The sequence below is a fragment of the Simochromis diagramma genome, unplaced genomic scaffold, assembly GCF_900408965.1.
Source record: "Simochromis diagramma unplaced genomic scaffold, fSimDia1.1 OVJJ01000308.1, whole genome shotgun sequence".
Lineage (NCBI taxonomy): Eukaryota > Metazoa > Chordata > Actinopteri > Cichliformes > Cichlidae > Simochromis > Simochromis diagramma.
The window spans coordinates 4,125,226-4,145,125 of NW_024386785.1; the positions used below are offsets into that span (position 1 = coordinate 4,125,226).

The window sequence follows — 19,900 nt, forward strand, 5'->3', positions numbered from 1 at the left end:
CGTGCGCGCGCGTGAACAGTCGCGCGCGCGCACACACACACAAATTACAATGGAACAGCCCAATACAGCCATCGTGACAGTCTGGTTGCATATTCAAAAATTCATTAAAAATCATTCTTAAAAGTTGATGCCAAGCTTTCAACACAATCCTCTTCTCGGACACCTACTTTACCTCTGGGCCAGGTTTTACCCAGATTTACTGTAATATTACTCAGAAATCACAGTAAACTCATATTCAGTGCAATACAGTCAATACACTACAATTATGTTTATTTCAAAAATTCATTAAAAGTCATCCTGAGTAGTTGATGTCCAACTTTCAACACATCCCTCCTCTGGGACACCTACTGTACCTGTGTGCCAAGTTTCATCCAGATTCACTGTAGAATTCCTCAGAAATTAAAGGACATTTATAAGCAATTCAATACAGCCAATACACTACAATTATGGAAATTTCAGAAATTCATTAAAAATCATCCTTAGTAGTTGAGGTCCAACTTTCAACACATCCCTCCTCCGGGAAACCTGCTGTACGTCTGGGCCAAGTTTCAGCCAGATTTACTGTAATATTCTTCAGAAATTGCAGGGAACTTATGTTCAGTTCAAGAAAGGCTGAAAGACGACCACCACTGAACAAGACACACAAGCTGAAACGTCAAGACTGGGCCAAGAAATATCTCAAGACTGGTTTTTCTAAGGTTTTATGGACTGATGAAATGAGAGTGAGTCTTGATGGGCCAGATGGATGGGCCCGTGGCTGGATTGGTAAAGGGCAGAGAGCTCCAGTCCGACTCAGACGCCAGCAAGGTGGAGGTGGAGTACTGGTTTGGGCTGGTATCATCAAAGATGAGCTTGTGGGGCCTTTTCGGGTTGAGGATGGAGTCAAGCTCAACTCCCAGTCCTACTGCCAGTTTCTGGAAGACACCTTCTTCAAGCAGTGGTACAGGAAGAAGTCTGCATCCTTCAAGAAAAACATGATTTTCATGCAGGACAATGCTCCATCACACGCATCCAAGTACTCCACAGCGTGGCTGGCAAGAAAGGGTATAAAAGAAGAAAAACTAATGACATGGCCTCCTTGTTCACCTGATCTGAACCCCATTGAGAACCTGTGGTCCATCATCAAATGTGAGATTTACAAGGAGGGAAAACAGTACACCTCTCTGAACAGTGTCTGGGAGGCTGTGGTTGCTGCTGCACGCAATGTTGATGGTGAACAGATCAAAACACTGACAGAATCCATGGATGGCAGGCTTTTGAGTGTCCTTGCAAAGAAAGGTGGCTATATTGGTCGCTGATTTGTTTTTGTTTTGTTTTTGAATGTCAGAAATGTATATTTGTGAATGTGGAGATGTTATATTGGTTTCACTGGTGAAAATAAATAATTGAAATGGGTATATATTTGTTTTTTGTTAAGTTGCCTAATAACAAGAAAACCTGAGTGTGCAGCTAGCAGAGGACATAAACAGCTTCTTCGCCCGCTTTGAAACACCACAACAGCAGCATTCATCTGCCTCAGCCCTGCTCCCATCCTCATCCTCACCTGGTTCCTGCACCGCTCTATTCACTGTAACAGAGCACGATGTCAGATGTGTGTTGCTAGCAGTGAACCCCAGGAAGGCGTCCAGACGGAATACGTGGTAAAGTGCTAAGACCATGTGCCCACCAGCTCACCCTCATCTCCACCAGAATCTTCAACCTCTCACTGGATGAAGCAGCCATCCCATCCTGTCTAAAATCAGCCACAATCATCCCAGTACCAAAGAAGTCTCCCATCACCAGCCTGAACTATTATTGCCCTGTGGCCCTCACACCGGTAATCATGAAATGCTTTGAGAGACTAGTCCTTCAGCACACCAAGGATTACCTCCCCCCAGAATTCGACCCCCACCAGTTTGCATACCGTGCAAACAGATTCACAGAAGATGCCATCACCCTCCACTCGGTGCTGAGTCACCTAGAACAGCGGCAGAGCTACGCCAGAATGCTCTTTGTGGACTACAGCTCACCCTTCCACCACTCGCCCATTGAGAGCCTACTAACTTACTGCATCACAGTATGGTACAGCAGCTGCACTAAGGCGGATAGAGCCACCCTCCCAGCATGTTTGCAATGAGTAGGAGATGCTCTGTATCTCACTGTACAACTGTATAGTGACAAAGGTATTCGATTCTTTTCTAAAAATTGCTATAAACAGAGGAACCCAAACTGATGAAAAGTGGCGAATATTTTTTTTCAAATGACTATTTTTAGTGGATGTTTGATATAGAAGCAGAATGACAGAATGTTAAAAGAAGTTACTTTTAGTCGCTCTAAGCTGGGCATTGCGTTCTCTGGCTGTTCAAAGCCATGGAACTTTAGACTTTCCAAGCAAATAATGATGGCCATACTGATGTTCTTTTCAGTACATTTTACTTCATGTTCATTTCATTTTATGATGTTTCTATTTTTACATAATTCCTCCCACATAGCAAAATTGGTATGGCCTGGATCTGTCCCACACAATGTGCTTACACATGGCCTGCGTACCGCAAAGAATGACGGCCCTATGGTGGCCCAGATCTGGTTTACCAGAGGTGGCCCACACATGCGCCAGCACAAGGCCAGTTGCAGACACACTGCTGGCCCTGTGCTGGCCCAGAACAGTTTCAGCTCTGGCCCCAGATGTCAGCCTAATGTGTACCTTAGCCATGTAAGCCATGTAATAACAACATGTGCTGGAACATAATAGTGCAAAAGTAACATGACGAAACTCTGTTCAGACAGTGAATGGACTGATTCTTATACAGTGCTTTTTTACTCACCCATATTACTCAAAGTGCTCTATACAACATGTCACATTCACCCAATCAGGCCAAATGTGGCATGCCATCACATAAACAGTGCCATCTTACCATGCCAGAAGTCAGCCAGCAGTGCCGGCTTGACACCAGATCCAGGCAAGACCCGTCTGCTATGTGGGATGACTTGTTCTTTTGGCATTTTAGTTGTGGATTATGTTTGGGCTGTGTCTCTTGCCCTTTCAGTATTGTTTTCTTGTGCTTCTAAGTGTCCCTTTGTTTCTTTTTAGGTTATGTAGTATGGGTTAGAGATATTTTGTATGTTGTTTTTGTTTAATAAATCCGCCTTTTGGATTATTCCCTGATGTGCCTGAGTTCTGTTATTTAGTGTCACTTTGAAAGGACACACATCCAGCATTGACATATAATTGTTCTTTCAATTTTTGATAAAGATTACAGTGAATTGAGATGTAACTTGGCCCAGAGGTACAGTAGGGCGCCCAGAGTAAGAAAGTGTTGAAAGGTGGACCTCAACTATTATGGATGATTTTTAATGAATTTTTGAAATTTCCATAATTGTAGTGTATTGGCTGTATTGAATTGCTTATAAATGTCCTTTAATTTCTGAGGAATTTTACAGTGAATCTGGCTGAAACTTGGCACACAGGTACAGTAGGTGTCCCAGAGAAGGAATCTGTTGAAAGTTGGACCTCAACTACTCAGGATGATTTTTCATGAATTTTTGAAAATTGACATAATTCTATTGTATTGGCTGACTGCATTGGATACAAGTACCCTTTAATTTCTGAGTAATTTTACAGTAAATCTGGATGAAACTTGGCACACAGGTACAGTAGGTGTCCCAGAGGAGGGATGTGTTGAAAGTTGGACCTCAACTATTATGGATGATTTTTAAACAATTTCTGACATTTCCATAATTGTATTGACTGTATCGGGCTGTTTCATTGTAATTTGTGTGCGCGCATGTGCATGCGACTGTTCGCGCGCGGGTATAGGCTTTCAATCGGCACATAAAGCGAAAAGGCGCTACCGTAAAGACTGGTGTAAAAGCGCAAGGAAATTTATGCGGCGGATAAGAGGCGGCTGGCTTGACCGCGGCTCACAAATGACGGCTCACTTTACCGCGGTAATTCGAAGTGTACTTCAAATGCATACTCCAAATGCGCCGTCGATTTCCCCAAATATCAAGCATGGTCCGGTGCACGCTTCGTGGTCCCATATATCCCACAATTCATAGCGCGGCGGTGGGTGTGGATAATTGTGCCGCAAAATATGGCAGAAGGGAGCGGCCGAAGAGTTGGTTTTTTTTTCCAAACTTTATTGAAATCATAAAACGAACAGTCAGTCATTCCAGTTCAGTTTGTACAGTAGACATACAAGGCAAATAAGAGTAACAATATACAGTACAATGAAATAAGAAGAATAAATAAATAAAGGAGAAAAAAAGGGGGGAATGTGACAGACTTCATAACAACTTTGTACTTGAAAGTTGTGACAGCTCATTCGTTAAACATTTCTGAATGAATTTCAATCAATGATAAACCTTTTTTATTGGAAGTTAATTTAAGAGAGTTTAAGTAATATTCAATTTCAATCAAAAACAAATTAAATGATGGGGTTGAGTCTTGAAATTTACATTTATGTATGTGGACTTTCCCTAATAAGATGGAGCGGCCGAAGAGTGAACTGTCAAAAGTACTGAATATGACGTCACTTATTTATGTGCGAATGTTTAATAATTAAAGTCAGTCATATATCCACAAACACAACAAGCTGAAAGTCAGTGATTTTATATATATATATATATATATATATATATATATATATATATATATATATATATCATAATAATCTGACAATACTATAATATTGTCCATATTTACATTACCACAGTGAGATGACTTTAGTCTCATGAACAACATCAGCTGATTGTTATTTACTAACTAATCTTAAATGACTGTTCAGCACAGAAATGAAGCCCAACAATCATGTTTCACAGTCCCGTGGTCTCAGCCTCAGATACTCAACTAATCAAAGTGATGTCATGACAAAAATGACCAACAAAACATTTTTCTCCTTCATTTCTGTCACACAAAGCTGTATGTAACGTGTCTCACGGTTAGTATCATGGTTGCTAGGCAACCTGAACAGCGCGACGAAGCGTAGACCGTCCCGTTTCACAAGCCTCTCACTTCCGCACTTCTCGTACTTATAGTACGCACCGTGCGTAGTACGCGTAGTGCGCGTACTTCAAGCGTGCAGACCCTGAATTGGGACACACACGACAAACTTCCGGCAGACACGGTCAGCGCTGCGCGTACACGCCCCATTAACCCAGTTCATCCACAGGGCTGGTAGAAATAGAGCGACACTCTGAGTGACGTCGTGACGGAGCTTTAAAGGAGACGTGTCACAGGCGCCTCTGCATCACTCGCTCCTCCTGTAGGCGTCAGGTTGAACCCTGAGCGCGTTTCACCAGCTCAGATTATTAAACACAGGAATATGAGTTCTGTTGGGACGCGCCCTCCAACCGGAGGATCATCATCAGGATCATTCAATGTCCTGACCTCAGGCCAGCATGTCAGTCTGCAACATTACTGTGAGCTCTATTTACAGTAATTAGAGCAACTTTTCCAGAAATAGTCCCCCCCCCCCTCACACACACACACACACACACACACACACACACACACACACACACACACACACACACACAGTGATCATGTGCTCCAGGAGTGCCCAACGTCTGACCGGGAAAACCGCCAACCGCTGTTTTCCTTGCACTCCCGCCCGTGAACCCGCTCGCCCTCCGCTCCACAAAGCCAACACGCCCACTCGCATTCCACCCTGAGCGCACAGCGTGGAGGAGGAGCTTAGCCTAATGTGCCGAACACAGACCCTCCCCACGGCCTCGGACAGGATGGCTTTGCTGTTTCACAATGTGAGGCACTTCTTTCTTTATTAAACTGTTAAGATCTCCAATGAGAGCAGAGGCAGCATTCAGTCAGGGTGATAAATCCGCTGTTTCGCTCACTTCCTGTCCGTCACACGGCCTTCTCCGTGGGCCTCACAGTGGTGTTCGTGGGAATGTGGGAAGGTTAGCACATCAAGGTAGAAATAATAAAGTCATTCAGCCTCTTCTGCTGAATCCTGAAACTGTGACGCTGGTTTGGTTTGATGAGTCATCTCTGCCGGGAGCCGAGGACCAATCAGGAGTCCTGATTCTGTCAGAAACTGACAAACCTGCCCCCCGAGGTTTCTTCCTGTCAGATGGGGGTTCTTCCTTTCCACTGTTGTCTGTTTGTTGGGGTTTCTCTGTATGACTGGAGGCTCTGTACCTTACAGCGTCTCACGGTGACTGTTGTGATTTGACGAATGTTGTAATGATTTTAATGGTGAACAGACCTCATCACACTTGATTCAGCCAGACCTGAAACTGCGACAGAAAGCCACCATCAAACCGTTCGTTCCATACAGCCTGACCAGAGGAGTCGCCCCGTGGGGGTCCGGCATGCTTCAGCTGGAGCCGTGCTCGGCACCGTGCAGCTCCATGCATTGGGTCCTCGTCTCCACAGGTGGGGATGTACCACAGGTGGCAGAGAACAGTGGTCGTGGACACCACCACCTGGGAACCCTGCTGCTGCACCTGTGCAGGTGAGATGAGTGCTCTCTGCTTGGACAGACTGAGTGTGGGTTGTGCTGTGACTGTGTGAGGTGGTGACTGCTGCAGAGCAACAGGAAGTTAAAGAGATTCACCAGGATGGCTGGGGGAGGGGTGGAGGGAGGAGGTGTCAGATAATGAGGAGTGACCGTGTTTGAGTGTGAGCGCAGAGAGCCCGCCGAGGGCGACACACAGCAACACCATCACCTCCATCCTCCACCACCATGCCAGAGCTCACGGTCCCGGATTTATCCATGTGATGTGAGGAGCCTCGGTATAAGCAAGCTAAGTGAAGGTAAGACTTCCCTCAGTTGTCTGTGATAATGCTCACTTTCCAAAATAACATCGTGTTCATGCTGTGAGTCAGCGTCACGGTCCAGCGTCGTGTTACTGACACAGAGCAGACTGCCAGGATACAAAACAAAGACACTGTTATTGCAAAGATTACGCAAGACGAGGAAACTGGCGTTAACAGAGACGAGAAGGTCACATTTAGCTTTTCTTTCCTGGAAACTTGGCCTGAGTGTGTCTGTCAAACTGAGAGAAGCCAGCTCTGCAGACTGGAATCAGCCCACTGCGCTTTAAAGCTGATAAAAATATGCACTCTCCATATTTAAAAGCCTAGAGATAAACTCGAGTCCTGATCTCTCACGTTTGAAGCGTGTCTTTGGTGACACGGCTGCTTTGTTGGCACGATAAACTGTGCGTTCACACAGCGAGCGAGCACGCTGAGATTTGAAGGAGAAAATCTGCAGCTCAGAGGTTAGAGGACGGTCGTCATTTAACCTTTGAGCTGCAGATCTCTGGGCTCCGAAGTACTCAGCCCCTCCCCTCTGTTTCACCACTTCAGCTCATTTTGTTTTCATCAGCTGAGCCAAACATAAAAACATAAAAACCATGTGACCAAGATCAGAATCACCCACCTGTCAGAGGATAATAATCCTCCCACACAAAATAATCAGGCCCCATCTTATCTTAATGACCTTGTAGTACCATATCACCCTATTAGAGCACTTCGCTCTCGCTCTGCAGGCCTACTTGTTGTTCCTAGAGTATTTAAAAGTAGAATGGGAGGCAGAGCCTTCAGTTTTCAGGCCCCTCTTCTGTGGAACCAGCTTCCAGTTTGGATTCAGGAGACAGACACTATCTCTACTTTCAAGATTAGGCTTCAAACTTTCCTTTTTGCTTTAAATGGTGACAGCAGCTCGTCTTTAGTTTCATTACTAATAGAAACATTAATAATTCAGTCCTTAATGTGACACTTTTGCCTCCCCATCTCCTGTTTTTTTAACCCACACACCGTTTGTTCCTCTCCCACACCGCTGCGTTTGGTATTAATCAGGAAGTCATGAATCATCAGCAGGCAGATCGGCTGCAGAAAGCGAGGCAGTCGTTATCCTGCTGTGCAGTTTCCCAGTTCTGTGTATGAAGCTGTTCGGCTTTAAACACGCAGCGGTGACACGGACAGTTCACCTGTGCGTCACCCCGACCCGGTCAGCAAACCGTTGCTGTGAAGTATGAGGGCTGTGTTTACGAGGCACGCGACCTCTGAGGGATTTACGGCTCACCGCTGTAATCTGCATCCCGAGGCCTTATTGCTCGGGCCTCTCTGACAGGGCAGATCTCCTCGCCGCCGTGTCGTCGGTCAGAATTAATGGAGCCGTTTCCTGATTCAGCAGGAAGTCCTGTTAACAACAGCTGGTTTTCATGTGGATAACCTGCAGTCAGCTGGTGGAGACCGAAGAGGGAAAACGTGAGAATCGCTGCCGCCTCGAGGAGGATGAAGAACGTGTCCACGTTCAGAAGCCAAGGAGCAGAAAGCTCATTAAAATCATCCAGGAGATTAGGCTGAACGCTCCGAGGGAGCCGGCGGAGCCTGAATGCTTCCCCTTCAGACTGGAGCCAGCACTCACCTCTGCTCCTCCTCTGCTCCTGCTGGTCTTCATGTTACACAGACCAGAGTTCCCAGTAATGAGATCCGTGTGTGTGCACTGCTCCCTGCAAGCCTCCAAACACTCAGCTTCATTATGTAAAGCTTCACTGACAGAATACTCGAGTAAAATACTCGAGTATTGACCTTCTCTTGCTTCTATCAGGTAGGACCAAGAGCTCAGGAGGAAGAGCTCAGGCTTCAGAGCATGCTCAGTGTCCTCCTGTCACCACCTCAGCCTCTCACACACACACACACGCGCACACACACACACGCACGCACACGCACACACACGCACGCACACACACACACACACACACGCACGCACACACACACACACACACACACACACGCACACACACACACGCGCACGCACACACACACACACACACACGCACACACACACACGCACACACGCGCACGCACACACACACACACGCACGCACACACACACACGCGCACGCACACACACACACACACACTTTCCCCTACTTGTGCAGAGGGCAGCCCGTCCTCCCTTCAGTGGAAGTACAGATACTTGTGTCATAAATACTGAAAGTGAAAAATGACTCAGTCAAAAGTAAAAGCTGCTCCTTGAAGGACGGCCGTGCTCCACATGATAATAAAACACTATTAGTGCACGACAAACGAATGTTGTGTTGAATGTAAGTGATAACTCTAATGAATGCTCTCAGCTGGAATCTGTTATTTAGGAAAACTGAAAAAAATGCTCTGAGCTCCAGAAAGAGGCGCGTCCGGGATAAAGGAGACACCTGGAAGAATCCAGGGTTAGGAACGTTACATAACCTTTGACCTTGTTTCAGTCTGGATGACCATGTTTGTTCCTGTTTGTATCATCGGACAGATATTGCCAAACTAAGCTGCACTGTGTCACGTCCTGAGCGGGAAATGATTACTCCCACGTTTGGTTGTTTCTGCTGTGCAAACCTTCCCTGAGCTGCTGCACGTTGTTCAAAGTGCTGTTTCTGACAAAATCCCCACGTGTGACTCCAATCTTCACGCAGCTGCACGGCTTCTGCTTTGTTTCACAGTGCAGTAAAGAGGCTTTACTGGACAGCACCAGGTTGTATCAGAGGCTTCCGCCCCCACATGTCCCGGCAGGTCCCTGAGGTCCTGTGACCCGGGCCTGCTGACGGGCCGACTACGCTGAAAACAAAAGGAGGCAGAGCCTTCTGTTCTGGAGGGTGACCCTCCACACCGAAACAACGAGAACAGCCACAGAGGGTTCAACAGGAGGGGGGACGCTAAGATCAGCGTGGGGACAGAATCACAGCAGACTTTTCACAGCGATCACAGCTGATTTCCTACACTCACAGTTTACACCGTCTTTAGACTGGACACCAACTTTATCCAAAAACCTCTCATGTTCAGCTGTTTTCCACTTTTTCTTTGGTCATTTTAGCCTTTTTGGCCAGGGTGAAGGGAGCATCTGCATCAAACAAGAAGACAGCCGCATGTAGCTATGATGATGTTTGCTAGTTCACCTTACATGCATTAATGTAATAACGTGGTTAGCCTACTCAGCGTAAATTACACACGAACAACATTAAGCTACTCACGCAGAGAAGAACGGCTGCTGCTGCATCATCATCCTCATCATTTCTGCTACACTGGCAGGGCTAGGGGCCAGGACTCTCCTCTTTGGGTTTTTGGGGGATGTTGCTAACTCCGGGTCCGATAACAGGCACCACACCCGCAGTAGATGTGCTCGGTGTGAGGTCTCGCAGCAAGCTATCAAATACGGCGCATTTCTCGGCTTTTAAAAACCCGCTATGCGTCGCCAGGTGTTTCATCAGATTCGAGGTGTTGCCTCCTTTGACAGTATCACAGTATCAGTTTAAAGCACTTGTTGCTGCTGAGTTTGCATCTTTTGCTGTGAAGTACAGCCAGACTTTGACCGCTTCGCCTTGGGCATTTTTAATCTGTAGCTCTGCTCTAAAAGAACGTGCATACCTGGGCCCCGCCTACTATCCTTGGAAAGGTAAAATGATTGGCTAGAATCCAAAGTGTATCACAGCTCAGGAAAATAAAGCACCGAAATGTGCGCTGCTTTTCGGTCTGGTTACTACCGTTTATGTCAGAACGATACCGGGACTCATCCCTAATAAAGATGCAGTTCAGTGACTGAATCTCAGCATCATCATATGATAATTTCATCCCTGCTACACTCGCTGTGACCTGACTGTGAGCACGAGCTCCACGGTGTATCAGTCACACACAGAGCTTCCTGTGGATTCACCACACTAATGAAAGCTGACCTGTTTGTCCAGTAGGACGCTGCCCAGTGTCATCATGCAACACTTGAATAACACAAGTTTGTGCACCTTAGTTTGTTTTGCAGGACATTTATCAAAAGGCGTCATACACAGATGCAACATGTGATTCTACGTCACACGTAAGCTTTGCGTTTGCTTCCCTTTCTGATGTGTCTGCATCTCTGAGCTCTCCGTCTTTCCCCTCTCAGTCAGATACAGCAGCTGGACCTTTAGCTGCACACACACAGTTTGTGTGTTTGCTGATGTTGGTCGAGCTGATAGAATCGCTGAGCACTCTGCAGAGTAAACACAGCTGAATGTAAAGTAACAGCTCTGATTTTAAAATCTACAAACTTCAGAGATTTGTGTACAAATGTTAGCGTGCGCCGTAGCCACGCAGTGTCACAGCTTCAGGTTAAGATCATCTGTGCAGATAAAGTGTCTGGAAGTTTGAATGTGAGCTCACTGTAAAGGACCCAGAGGGCCAAACCGGAGCCGGCGGGTTTAAAAATAAGCGTCCAGTCCAGAGTCCTCCAACAGCAAATATTTTCTGTAACCAAAAAAAGGAACTTATCTAAAACCAACAGGTCGACTTGCCACTGAACACCACGAGGACGCAAACACGCCGGCCTCCGGTCTACGACTCTGACCTCAGCTTATCAGGAAAACACACCTGCCAAAGTAATCACATTACACTGAATGACCTCCAAAGGTTTCCAGGCAGATGTATTTCAACAAGGTCGAAGCACCGAGTACACACGAATACCAGGAACACAAACACGGCAAAGACGTCCCCCTCCAAGCTCCTACGCCCACGCTCAGGTGAAAGGTCACACTGACTCAGGCATCAGCGTTTCCTGAGGGGGGGGGGTCCACCTATAGCAGAAATAGCTGCTCGCGCTAACAGCCTTTTAAGCTGGCTCAAAGTGTGAGGCTGAGCTCGGATGCTCCGCCCTCCTCCTCAAGCCGCTGACATCACGCTGATGCCACCTTTGACCCCAGAGGTCTTTGCAAACCAAACATTTACAAAGGTCGAACATTAACGCTGAACGTATCTGATCATCAGAAAAACTGAAGTTATGAATTTTTCCAGCTGACTCAGTAACTGAGGCCCGCAGTGAGCTTCCTGTTTCTCTCACACGTATGGATGATGTCACTTTCAGGCTCTCAGTTGCTGCTGAACGGAAACACCAGTGACAGATGTTTGGTTGAATACTGGTTTGATGCGCCTCTGACTGGTCTTTGGTTTGCTGTAAGCCGAGTTTTTCTCACAGTCCTGCCTCCAGTTTACGTGGCGTCGGCCTCTGCAGGGCTGCTGGCTGCATGTGAGCAGATTCATCCTGTAAGCCTGTGCTGGATATTAAATCCACACACACACACACACACACACACACACACACACACACACACACACACACACACACACAACAATAATAAAAAACCCAAAAAAGTTGAATTACTTTCCATAACATTTGAACTGTGAGCACATTGTCTCATGTCAGCACAGAAGCTTCAAAGCGGTGATAAAGGCTCATAAGCTTCATTTCGGTATGAGGTTTTATCACCGACATAAGCAGACGTCATGGAAACAGCTTCTTTCTCGTGAGGAGTAATGAGTCAGACCCAAACTCCTGCATCTTCCCGTTAAGACGCTACATTAAACCAACACGTGGACGTCAGCACTGCTCCTACTTCCTGCAGGCACAGTGTGCAGCCGCTCAGCTCCTCAGAGTTTATCGATCACTGTTTAAACGCTGGGAGCCGGCTGGCAGCCTCCCCCCTCCGTCACTGCTTTTAAAGTCGAGGTGCCGATGGAAACGGGCCTCTGGGATTCCTCCCTGAGGAGACGATGCTCAGGCAGTCTGGGTGCTCCAATAAATGAGTTTTCTATTCTGGTTCGTTGCTTTTATTCATTTCTTCTACTTCCTCCTGACTTCATCCTGTTTCTGTTCCTGCCTCTGTTACATTATTTACACCTTTCAAACTGGATCTGACCTTTGACCTCCATCTGTCTGTCTGCAGGTTGTGGATCCTGCAGGTCAGCAAACCCACCCTGAACCACCATGACCAGCGTCAACTCTCCAGCCTGCGTGCTCGCCCGAAACCACTTCTACCGAAGTATGAACACACACACACACATAACACACACACATATAACACACACACAACACACACACATATAACACACACATAACACACACACACACACACACACACACACACACACACACACACACCGTAAGCTGTATTTTTAACTGGTGAGTCATTGTGATGGTAAATCTCTGATGTGGCACAAAGGTGTGTTGGCGTGCATGCGTCCTGGTCGTGCTCAGAATAAAGATAACTGCAAACAAACATCTTCTGGAAAGTGAGCACCATGTTCTGAATCTTTGACCTTTGACCCCACTAGACAAACTCCTGCATGTAAAACAAACATTTGTCTTCATTCAGTTTTCTGCACCAGTTCATCCTGTTATACAACGACAAACCAGCAGCAACGACGGCTCTTCTGATTGGCTGCCTCTCTCGAGCTGCAGGTGTGATGAAGTGTTCAGAGCCACCTGAGCTCATCATCAGAAACTTTGTGTTTAACGTGAGACAGGAAATGAGCAAAGCAGAAGAGCAGGTGTGCATCAACATTCACTCAGTCATGTGTCACGGGTTAAAACACCAGCCAGTCGAGGGTAACGAGGGTGACGTTCGCCTGAGGCAGCAGGACGGACGCTTTGCTCCTCTGCAGCAGTGTGTTTGGATCAGTGAGCAGAGAGAAAACATCCACACTGAGCATGCTCAGCCGCTTCGACGCCACATGAGTCAGAGCGTCAAAAGGAGAGCCAGACTTCATTAAAAGAGCTCATTCTCGAGTTGTTGCGGGTCCACGTTGTTCGCCTGGGTCACGGGGTGACGATGACAGCCGTGGGTAAAAAGCCGTGTCGACCACCGACACCAAACTAATCTCAGAACAGCTGGTCGGTTCTGTCGTACGAAACGTGGTTTTCACCCGTCTGTCTGCTCTCCTCAGGTCTACCGCCGAGTTCAGAACCCACCAAGCCCGCACGCGGCTGTCAGGACAAGCAGAGACTGCCCACGCTTTGGGTTACCGTGGAAACAGCTCCAGGTAAACTTTCAGTGAACACGCCTGAAACTGATCCTCCAACGCCACGCCATAAAACAGCTACAGGTTGTAGAAACCCAGTTTTTAATGTATTCACGTGTGAAGCACAGAGGGCGGAGCAGAGCAGGCGTCCGCACTAAAACCTGTTTAAATGCTTTAATGGCCCCCCCTCGCTTCTCTCCTCTCAGGACTGCCGGGTCTCGTGGGAACCAAAGGATTATGGGTCAGCATCATCCTCAGCGCTTCTTCCTTCTCCTCCACCTCCAAACCCAGCAACCAGAGAGCCAAGTAGATGAAACAAGCGCACCTCACCCTGCAGGTCGTTCCTGTGAACGTCCACTCTTAATAACAGGGCGGCGATCCCGCGGGGACAAGCTCCTCCCCCGAGCTCACCGTAGCAGGAAACGAACCACATGTTGTGTCCAAATTCATGGGCTGCATCCTCTTGAGGACCCGGCCTTCGCGGTCTACGTGGGCCGGGTCCTCAGAAGGTCGGGTAGGCCGGAAGTACGAGGCTGTGAAATTGGACGGTCTCGCCTTCAGATTAGCGTCACCGCTGTCTCGGTGGAGTTTAATAAACTCGGCCGTTTGCTCCTTGCTGTCTAAAATATAACAGGACACTGGAGTAAACTCTCGACGGTCTCACACTTCTGTTTAATCAGTTTTCTGTTTGATGTTTATTCAGCTGTGTGAAAACCACCCGGGGGATTAATAAAGTTTTATTTTATCTAATCTAATAACTTTAATCTCAGCCAAACCGATTTACTCAAAAACAAACAAAACACTGAAAAAAGCCCAACAATAACATTTTTAGGTTGTCTAAGTGACGTATATATCACGTTTAACCCGAGCAGCGAAAGTCCGCGGTGATCTGAACATGATGTGCCGGGAGTTGTGCCGTTCTCAGCAGCTTCAGTGACCCTCGGGCTCCCGGCTAGCTGTCGAGCTGGTGGGTAACAGACGTCTCCGAAAACGTCGAAGCACTTTTGCAAATATGCGATATCTTGATAAACCGAGCAGATATTTGATGTTTACACAGCTGAAAATATGTTCAAAGTTTATTTTATGACCCAGAAAGATTAATAAGAGTAATTTTAAAACTTAGTGGCAGCTGCCATCGTTGGAAACTGGAGTTTGGCTGGGCCGCGCTATGAATTCTGGGATATGGTGAGCCACGAAGGACACGAATTGGTGAAGTGATGGTGATGTTAGAGCAGGGCGCCCGGATGAAGAGCCCCACACGGCCACAGAAGCTCGTCTCACTTCCTGTTTTAGTTCCTGTGATATTTGAGGCCACATGTGCAAACTGTGACGAGAGCTTTAATCTACACGTTCTGACTGCGTGTGTGACGATTATCACACTAATTCCACACGCGTGATTCTGCAGGTAATTTATAAATGCAGTGACGGGTGTCTACAGGTATGCACAGACAGGTAGACATTTCCCCGTCGCATCGGGTTGACGCTGATATTTCATCAGGTATTCGGCCTCCAGTGTGAGCTTTACGTCTCAATCTGCTCCAACAATGAAATCAAATAAAGTGCAACAGCTGAGCGAGCTTTCACCAGGTGTGCCGCACCTCTGTGTTGTGGAAATGACAGTCTTCACTAGTGGGGATAGTTACAAAGCTTTCTTCATTATGAATTAGCGATACATGTTTTTATTGAACATTTGAAGAACCAGCAAAAAAAAAAAAAAAACCCCAGAAACTCTTGTAGAGGCCATAAAGTCCGAGATAGAAACGACACGGAGCAGGTGCATCTAGTGCAGGTAAAACCCCACAGAGCTCAGCAGCCAGCGCAGCAAATTCTGGATCCTTGGCTTTTAGTGACTCACACTGTGGCTACGTCCACACGTACCCGGGTATTTTTGAAAACGCAGATTTTTCCATGCGTTTGCACCTTTCGTCCACACGTAAACGGCGTTTTCGGTCACTGAAAACGAAGATTTCTAAATATTTTCGAAAACTCTGTTTTTGCATTTACGTGTGGACGAGAAAAACGCAGAAAACACAGCATCAAAGATGTGCGCCTTTTGTGACGTCACACTGTGCGCCACGTTGTTGTTTCGGTGAAATGAATTTCTACAACACTGTTACTTGTCCTCTCTGCAGTGTTTAAATGCTCACATACACACAGCTACTGTCCCTCCACACATACCACTCGTTCTGCTTCTATGCCCCATCCTTGTTTACCATTTCCCACCGAGGCTTCTAGACTTCTGATTGGCCAACATTTCTGCACCTGCTGCTTTGGCATGTTCCTAGCAGCGTTTTCCTTCATTTCTGCCTTTACGTGTGGACGGGATTATTTTTTAAAACGAAAAAAAAAATATCTCAGTTTTCAAAAATACCCGTGTACGTGTGGACGCAGCCTGTGACTCACAGCAATGGTCCCGGATAGATTTGAAAACGGTGTTTTCGTCTGCAAACGCTCCGCGTCCACACTACCATTTTCAGTCGTTTTCACAGAGTTGTGCGCCCACGCTTACGTTCCAGTCCTGCGCATGCGTGAAACGAGTTTCGACCTGCCTCATTTGTCTGTCTGCCGTTTATTTACTTTCCGGCTCTTTGAAACGTGGCGGCAAAATGTGGAGGAAAAGCAGCGAGTTTTTAAACAGAATAACAATGAGGTGCAGTTGTTGCTGCGACAACACAAAAGTATGAAGTTGCAAAAGCGAGTGAGAATGAAAGAATTTGAAGAAAAGCTGGAGCACCTACAGACTGACATTAATCTTTAACAGGGCTGTCAAACAAAACAACTGCTGTATAATGAACTCCGCTATCTTTGTTTAATTGGTCACATGACTGCATCACATGACTAAAATGCCCAGTTTGATAATAAAATGAATGAACGGTGCAATCAGTGATTCCTCTCACCTGGTAGAAAGGCGGAGCCACGGCCCGGGCCGCGGTGGAGGAGAACAGCTCCTGGAAGCAGCCGGTGACCTGGAAAAAGTGCAGCATGGAAACAAATGAGGCCTCGGTGCGGCGGAGCAGAACATTGTTTGTCTTTCCTGTGTTTCATAGAGACGCGCAGAGATGAGCAGCGCTCACACAAACCTTTCACTGCCGGCCAGAAAAGCCTGCGTCAGGGTTTCTGCAGCACCGCCGTCACCAGCAGATTTCTCCACGCAGCGGGACCGCTTCACCCTCAGCCTAACCACAGACTGTAAATAAAAGATGGAGGCTATCGCCGTGACAGCCAGCACTTAATCTGACCTGAAAACACCGAGGACGGATGGCTCCATCCAGCAGGCCTCCTCACAAACAGAGTCTGTGCCCGCTCTGGCCTTAGTCAGGCTCATCACACGTACGTCATGTGACACACTTTTGCCTTCACACTCACACAGCCCAGGTAAGGGATGAAAGCTGCTCATTTACCTGAGCACCAACACTGCTCCACAGACTCACTTTACCTGTCGGTAGGAGGTTCAGAGACCTCACCTTGTCAGGTAAATCTGAGGCGTGACCAGCTGTTCATGCTAGTTGACACGGGGTATTCATGGGGGTCAGTGAGGCCCCTCTGAAACGCCCGAAAATACGTGTTTGGAATCTGTACTTCGATGGGTGAAAGTTTAAGACAAACACATTAAATATTTCTAAATCAGTAAATCATTTTTAGACTAGCAGTTAATCACAAAGACAACCTGGGCCTGTTTGCGTGCGATCCTGAGCCTCCATCCTCTCACGGTACGCTGAAGCTTCCATCGTTTAACGAAAACGTAGCTGATGATGTCATAAAGCCTTCATCATTTATGTGACTGAAGCTGTGTGACAAAGATGAGCTGAGCCCACAGCACCGCTTCATGAACGATCAGTCAGCTGATCTCCACACTCGCACCTGATCAGCAATAATCCAGTTTAGCCTGCTACGGTAATCTGAGTAATTCCTAATCTGCTTGGAACTGGAGCGTTTTGGACATTAGTGTTGATCAGAGCTTCAGGATTTCCACGTGTGGCGTTTATTTGTTAATCTGACAGATTAGAGGCTGCTGCTGATGTCACAGTAATAACGTGCAGTGCTGCGGGCTTTCAGGTGACGTGTTATCGATCCTGAAGCAGTTTCTATGAAATCAGGGTTTGAGTTTATCGCCCTGAGGAGGAGCAGGAGGAGGAGTTTGTCCGTCCTGTACTGAGGCCAATGAAGCGTCGCCTCCTCCCCCTGATGTCACCTGGAGGCTGAACAAACACACAGAGCGTCGGGATGCACTCGACTTTATTTCGTTTGCAGTGACAAAGTGAGAAAGGTTAAGAAAAGCCTGTGGCAGCGCCACCTTCAGGCTGAATACAAACACATTACAAATGTTAAAAACAAACAGAGCTTATCGGCTGCTTTTATTTATTCTTTTACTTTATTTTTGGTCATTAATTTAAAAAGTGAGGTTACAGGAACAGAACACGCAGCCACACTACGACACGTACAAAAGGAAAAGAAAAAGAAACTAAGGCTGTAAACGGGACTTCCTCCCGTCACCTAGCGTTGGCTGATGGTTCGATTCCCCCCAATCAGGTGTGGTGGCGAAGACCGAGAGAGACCGCGGGATCACGAGGAGACGGGGCTTCCCGCGTCGCTGCTCTCGCTCGCCTGCCGCTGCATCACCATCTCCCGGGCGACACAGGTGATCTGACCGTTAGTCACCACACCAGAGACCCCCGCCCTGCCAGGAAGAGAGCGGCGTTAACCAAGTCAGACCATCGCTGCTAATAAAGTTTATTTATGTGCGTGTGTGTCCATACTTGTGCTGCGCCTCCTCAGTCAGTGGGGTCATCCCCGGCTGCTTCCCGAAGAAGAAGCTGGACCACCAGTGGCCGGAGTCCTGCTTGGGCAGTCCTGTGGACAGAGTCCAACATTCAGACACGACAGCAGCGTTTAACCGTGAAAGGACTGCTGCGCTTCCCGCCGTCACAGCGGCGACGTGAACCTCGGTCACAAGAAAAACTCAAACTTTCTGATTTCTGAACACAAACGTGAAAACTAATGAAATCAAACTGAGACTTTTCCAGCCATCTACAGGCGGAAGCAGTTCACACATCAGCCTGACCAGCTGATGGATCACATGATCACTGACTGACGCCGCTCACACAAGTTTAAACGAGTTTCAAACTGGTCAGTTATTCTATAACAAAGACGTTTCTATGGTGATAGGAAAAGAGAAAGCAGGAAATGACTGCATCAGACCTTCATAAAGCCTCGGTGAGTCCGAGCACCGCCCTGGTTTCTGAGACAGAACACACACACACACACGCTCACACACACACACACAGCTCTGTTCTTGAAAGTAGGTGAAAGGGGAAACTGGGTGTGTTCAGTTCACTCTGAGCGTGTGTGTCTGTGCGTGCTCCCTGGCGACATGCGTGTGCTGTGGTGATGAAGAGCAGCACTCTCACATGAGCTGTAATTCAACAAACCGGATCAGACCGGTCTCTGAGCCCCACCGTCTCCCAAACTGAGGCTGAGGGAGGAAGAACTGAGCATGCTCAGAGACAAACATCTGCATCAGCTCACGTGGGCGTCGCTTCAGGACACAAAGTTCCTGCCAGAAGAGCCGCCGCTTAACTCACTCAGTGCGCGAGCGAGTGGGTGGAGCATCTCAGAAAGCCCCGACTGCTGCATTTTAAACCGCATGATGTCGGCACAAGAAACGCGACAGAATGCTCCCACGCCACCAGACTCCCAACGATGCATCCGGCCCCGCCCTGTCCCAGTGTGCACTGACCTGGATGGTGAGGGATGACCTCGCCGCTGTACTCCGAACTGCCACACGAGCTGCTGCTGGACGTAGAGCCGATGCGCCCTGCGGGACACAAACCTCGGGTTAGTCTCCACCTCACACCTCGCTGACTGTAACCTGCCAACTCTTCTTCGTGCGATACTCACTTCGGTAGTAATCAGTGGTCGCCACGAGAGACCCTCCTGCTGGGATAGCTGCCATTGTTGGGCCGTTGGTCGCTGTACACTGTGCTGATGGAACCCTGCAGGGGACAAAACAAACAGGAAGTAATCACACCAATGACCTGCAGTCACCATTTCAGTCATCAAAGCAGTGACAGAGTCACGTGACCATGTCCTGACAGTTTGTTTACATGTGCTCCTCTGTTTTCTTTCTCTAACCAA

General features: G+C 47.5%; 1 protein-coding gene across 1 annotated transcript in view; it reads right to left on the reverse strand.

Annotated features, from left to right (window-relative positions):
- Window positions 1-17,984: 17,984 nt before the first annotated feature.
- Window positions 17,985-19,900, reverse strand: part of ppdpfb (pancreatic progenitor cell differentiation and proliferation factor b) — a 3,151-nt gene continuing 1,235 nt past the window's right edge. The window contains exons 2-5 of the mRNA XM_040022842.1: window positions 19,664-19,758; window positions 19,503-19,580; window positions 18,523-18,616; window positions 17,985-18,443 (exon numbers count right to left, since the gene is read on the reverse strand). Coding sequence (XP_039878776.1) covers window positions 18,329-18,443; window positions 18,523-18,616; window positions 19,503-19,580; window positions 19,664-19,718 — 342 coding nt within the window. The 5' untranslated portion in view covers window positions 19,719-19,758 and the 3' untranslated portion in view covers window positions 17,985-18,328. The remainder of the gene's footprint in view (window positions 18,444-18,522; window positions 18,617-19,502; window positions 19,581-19,663; window positions 19,759-19,900) is intronic.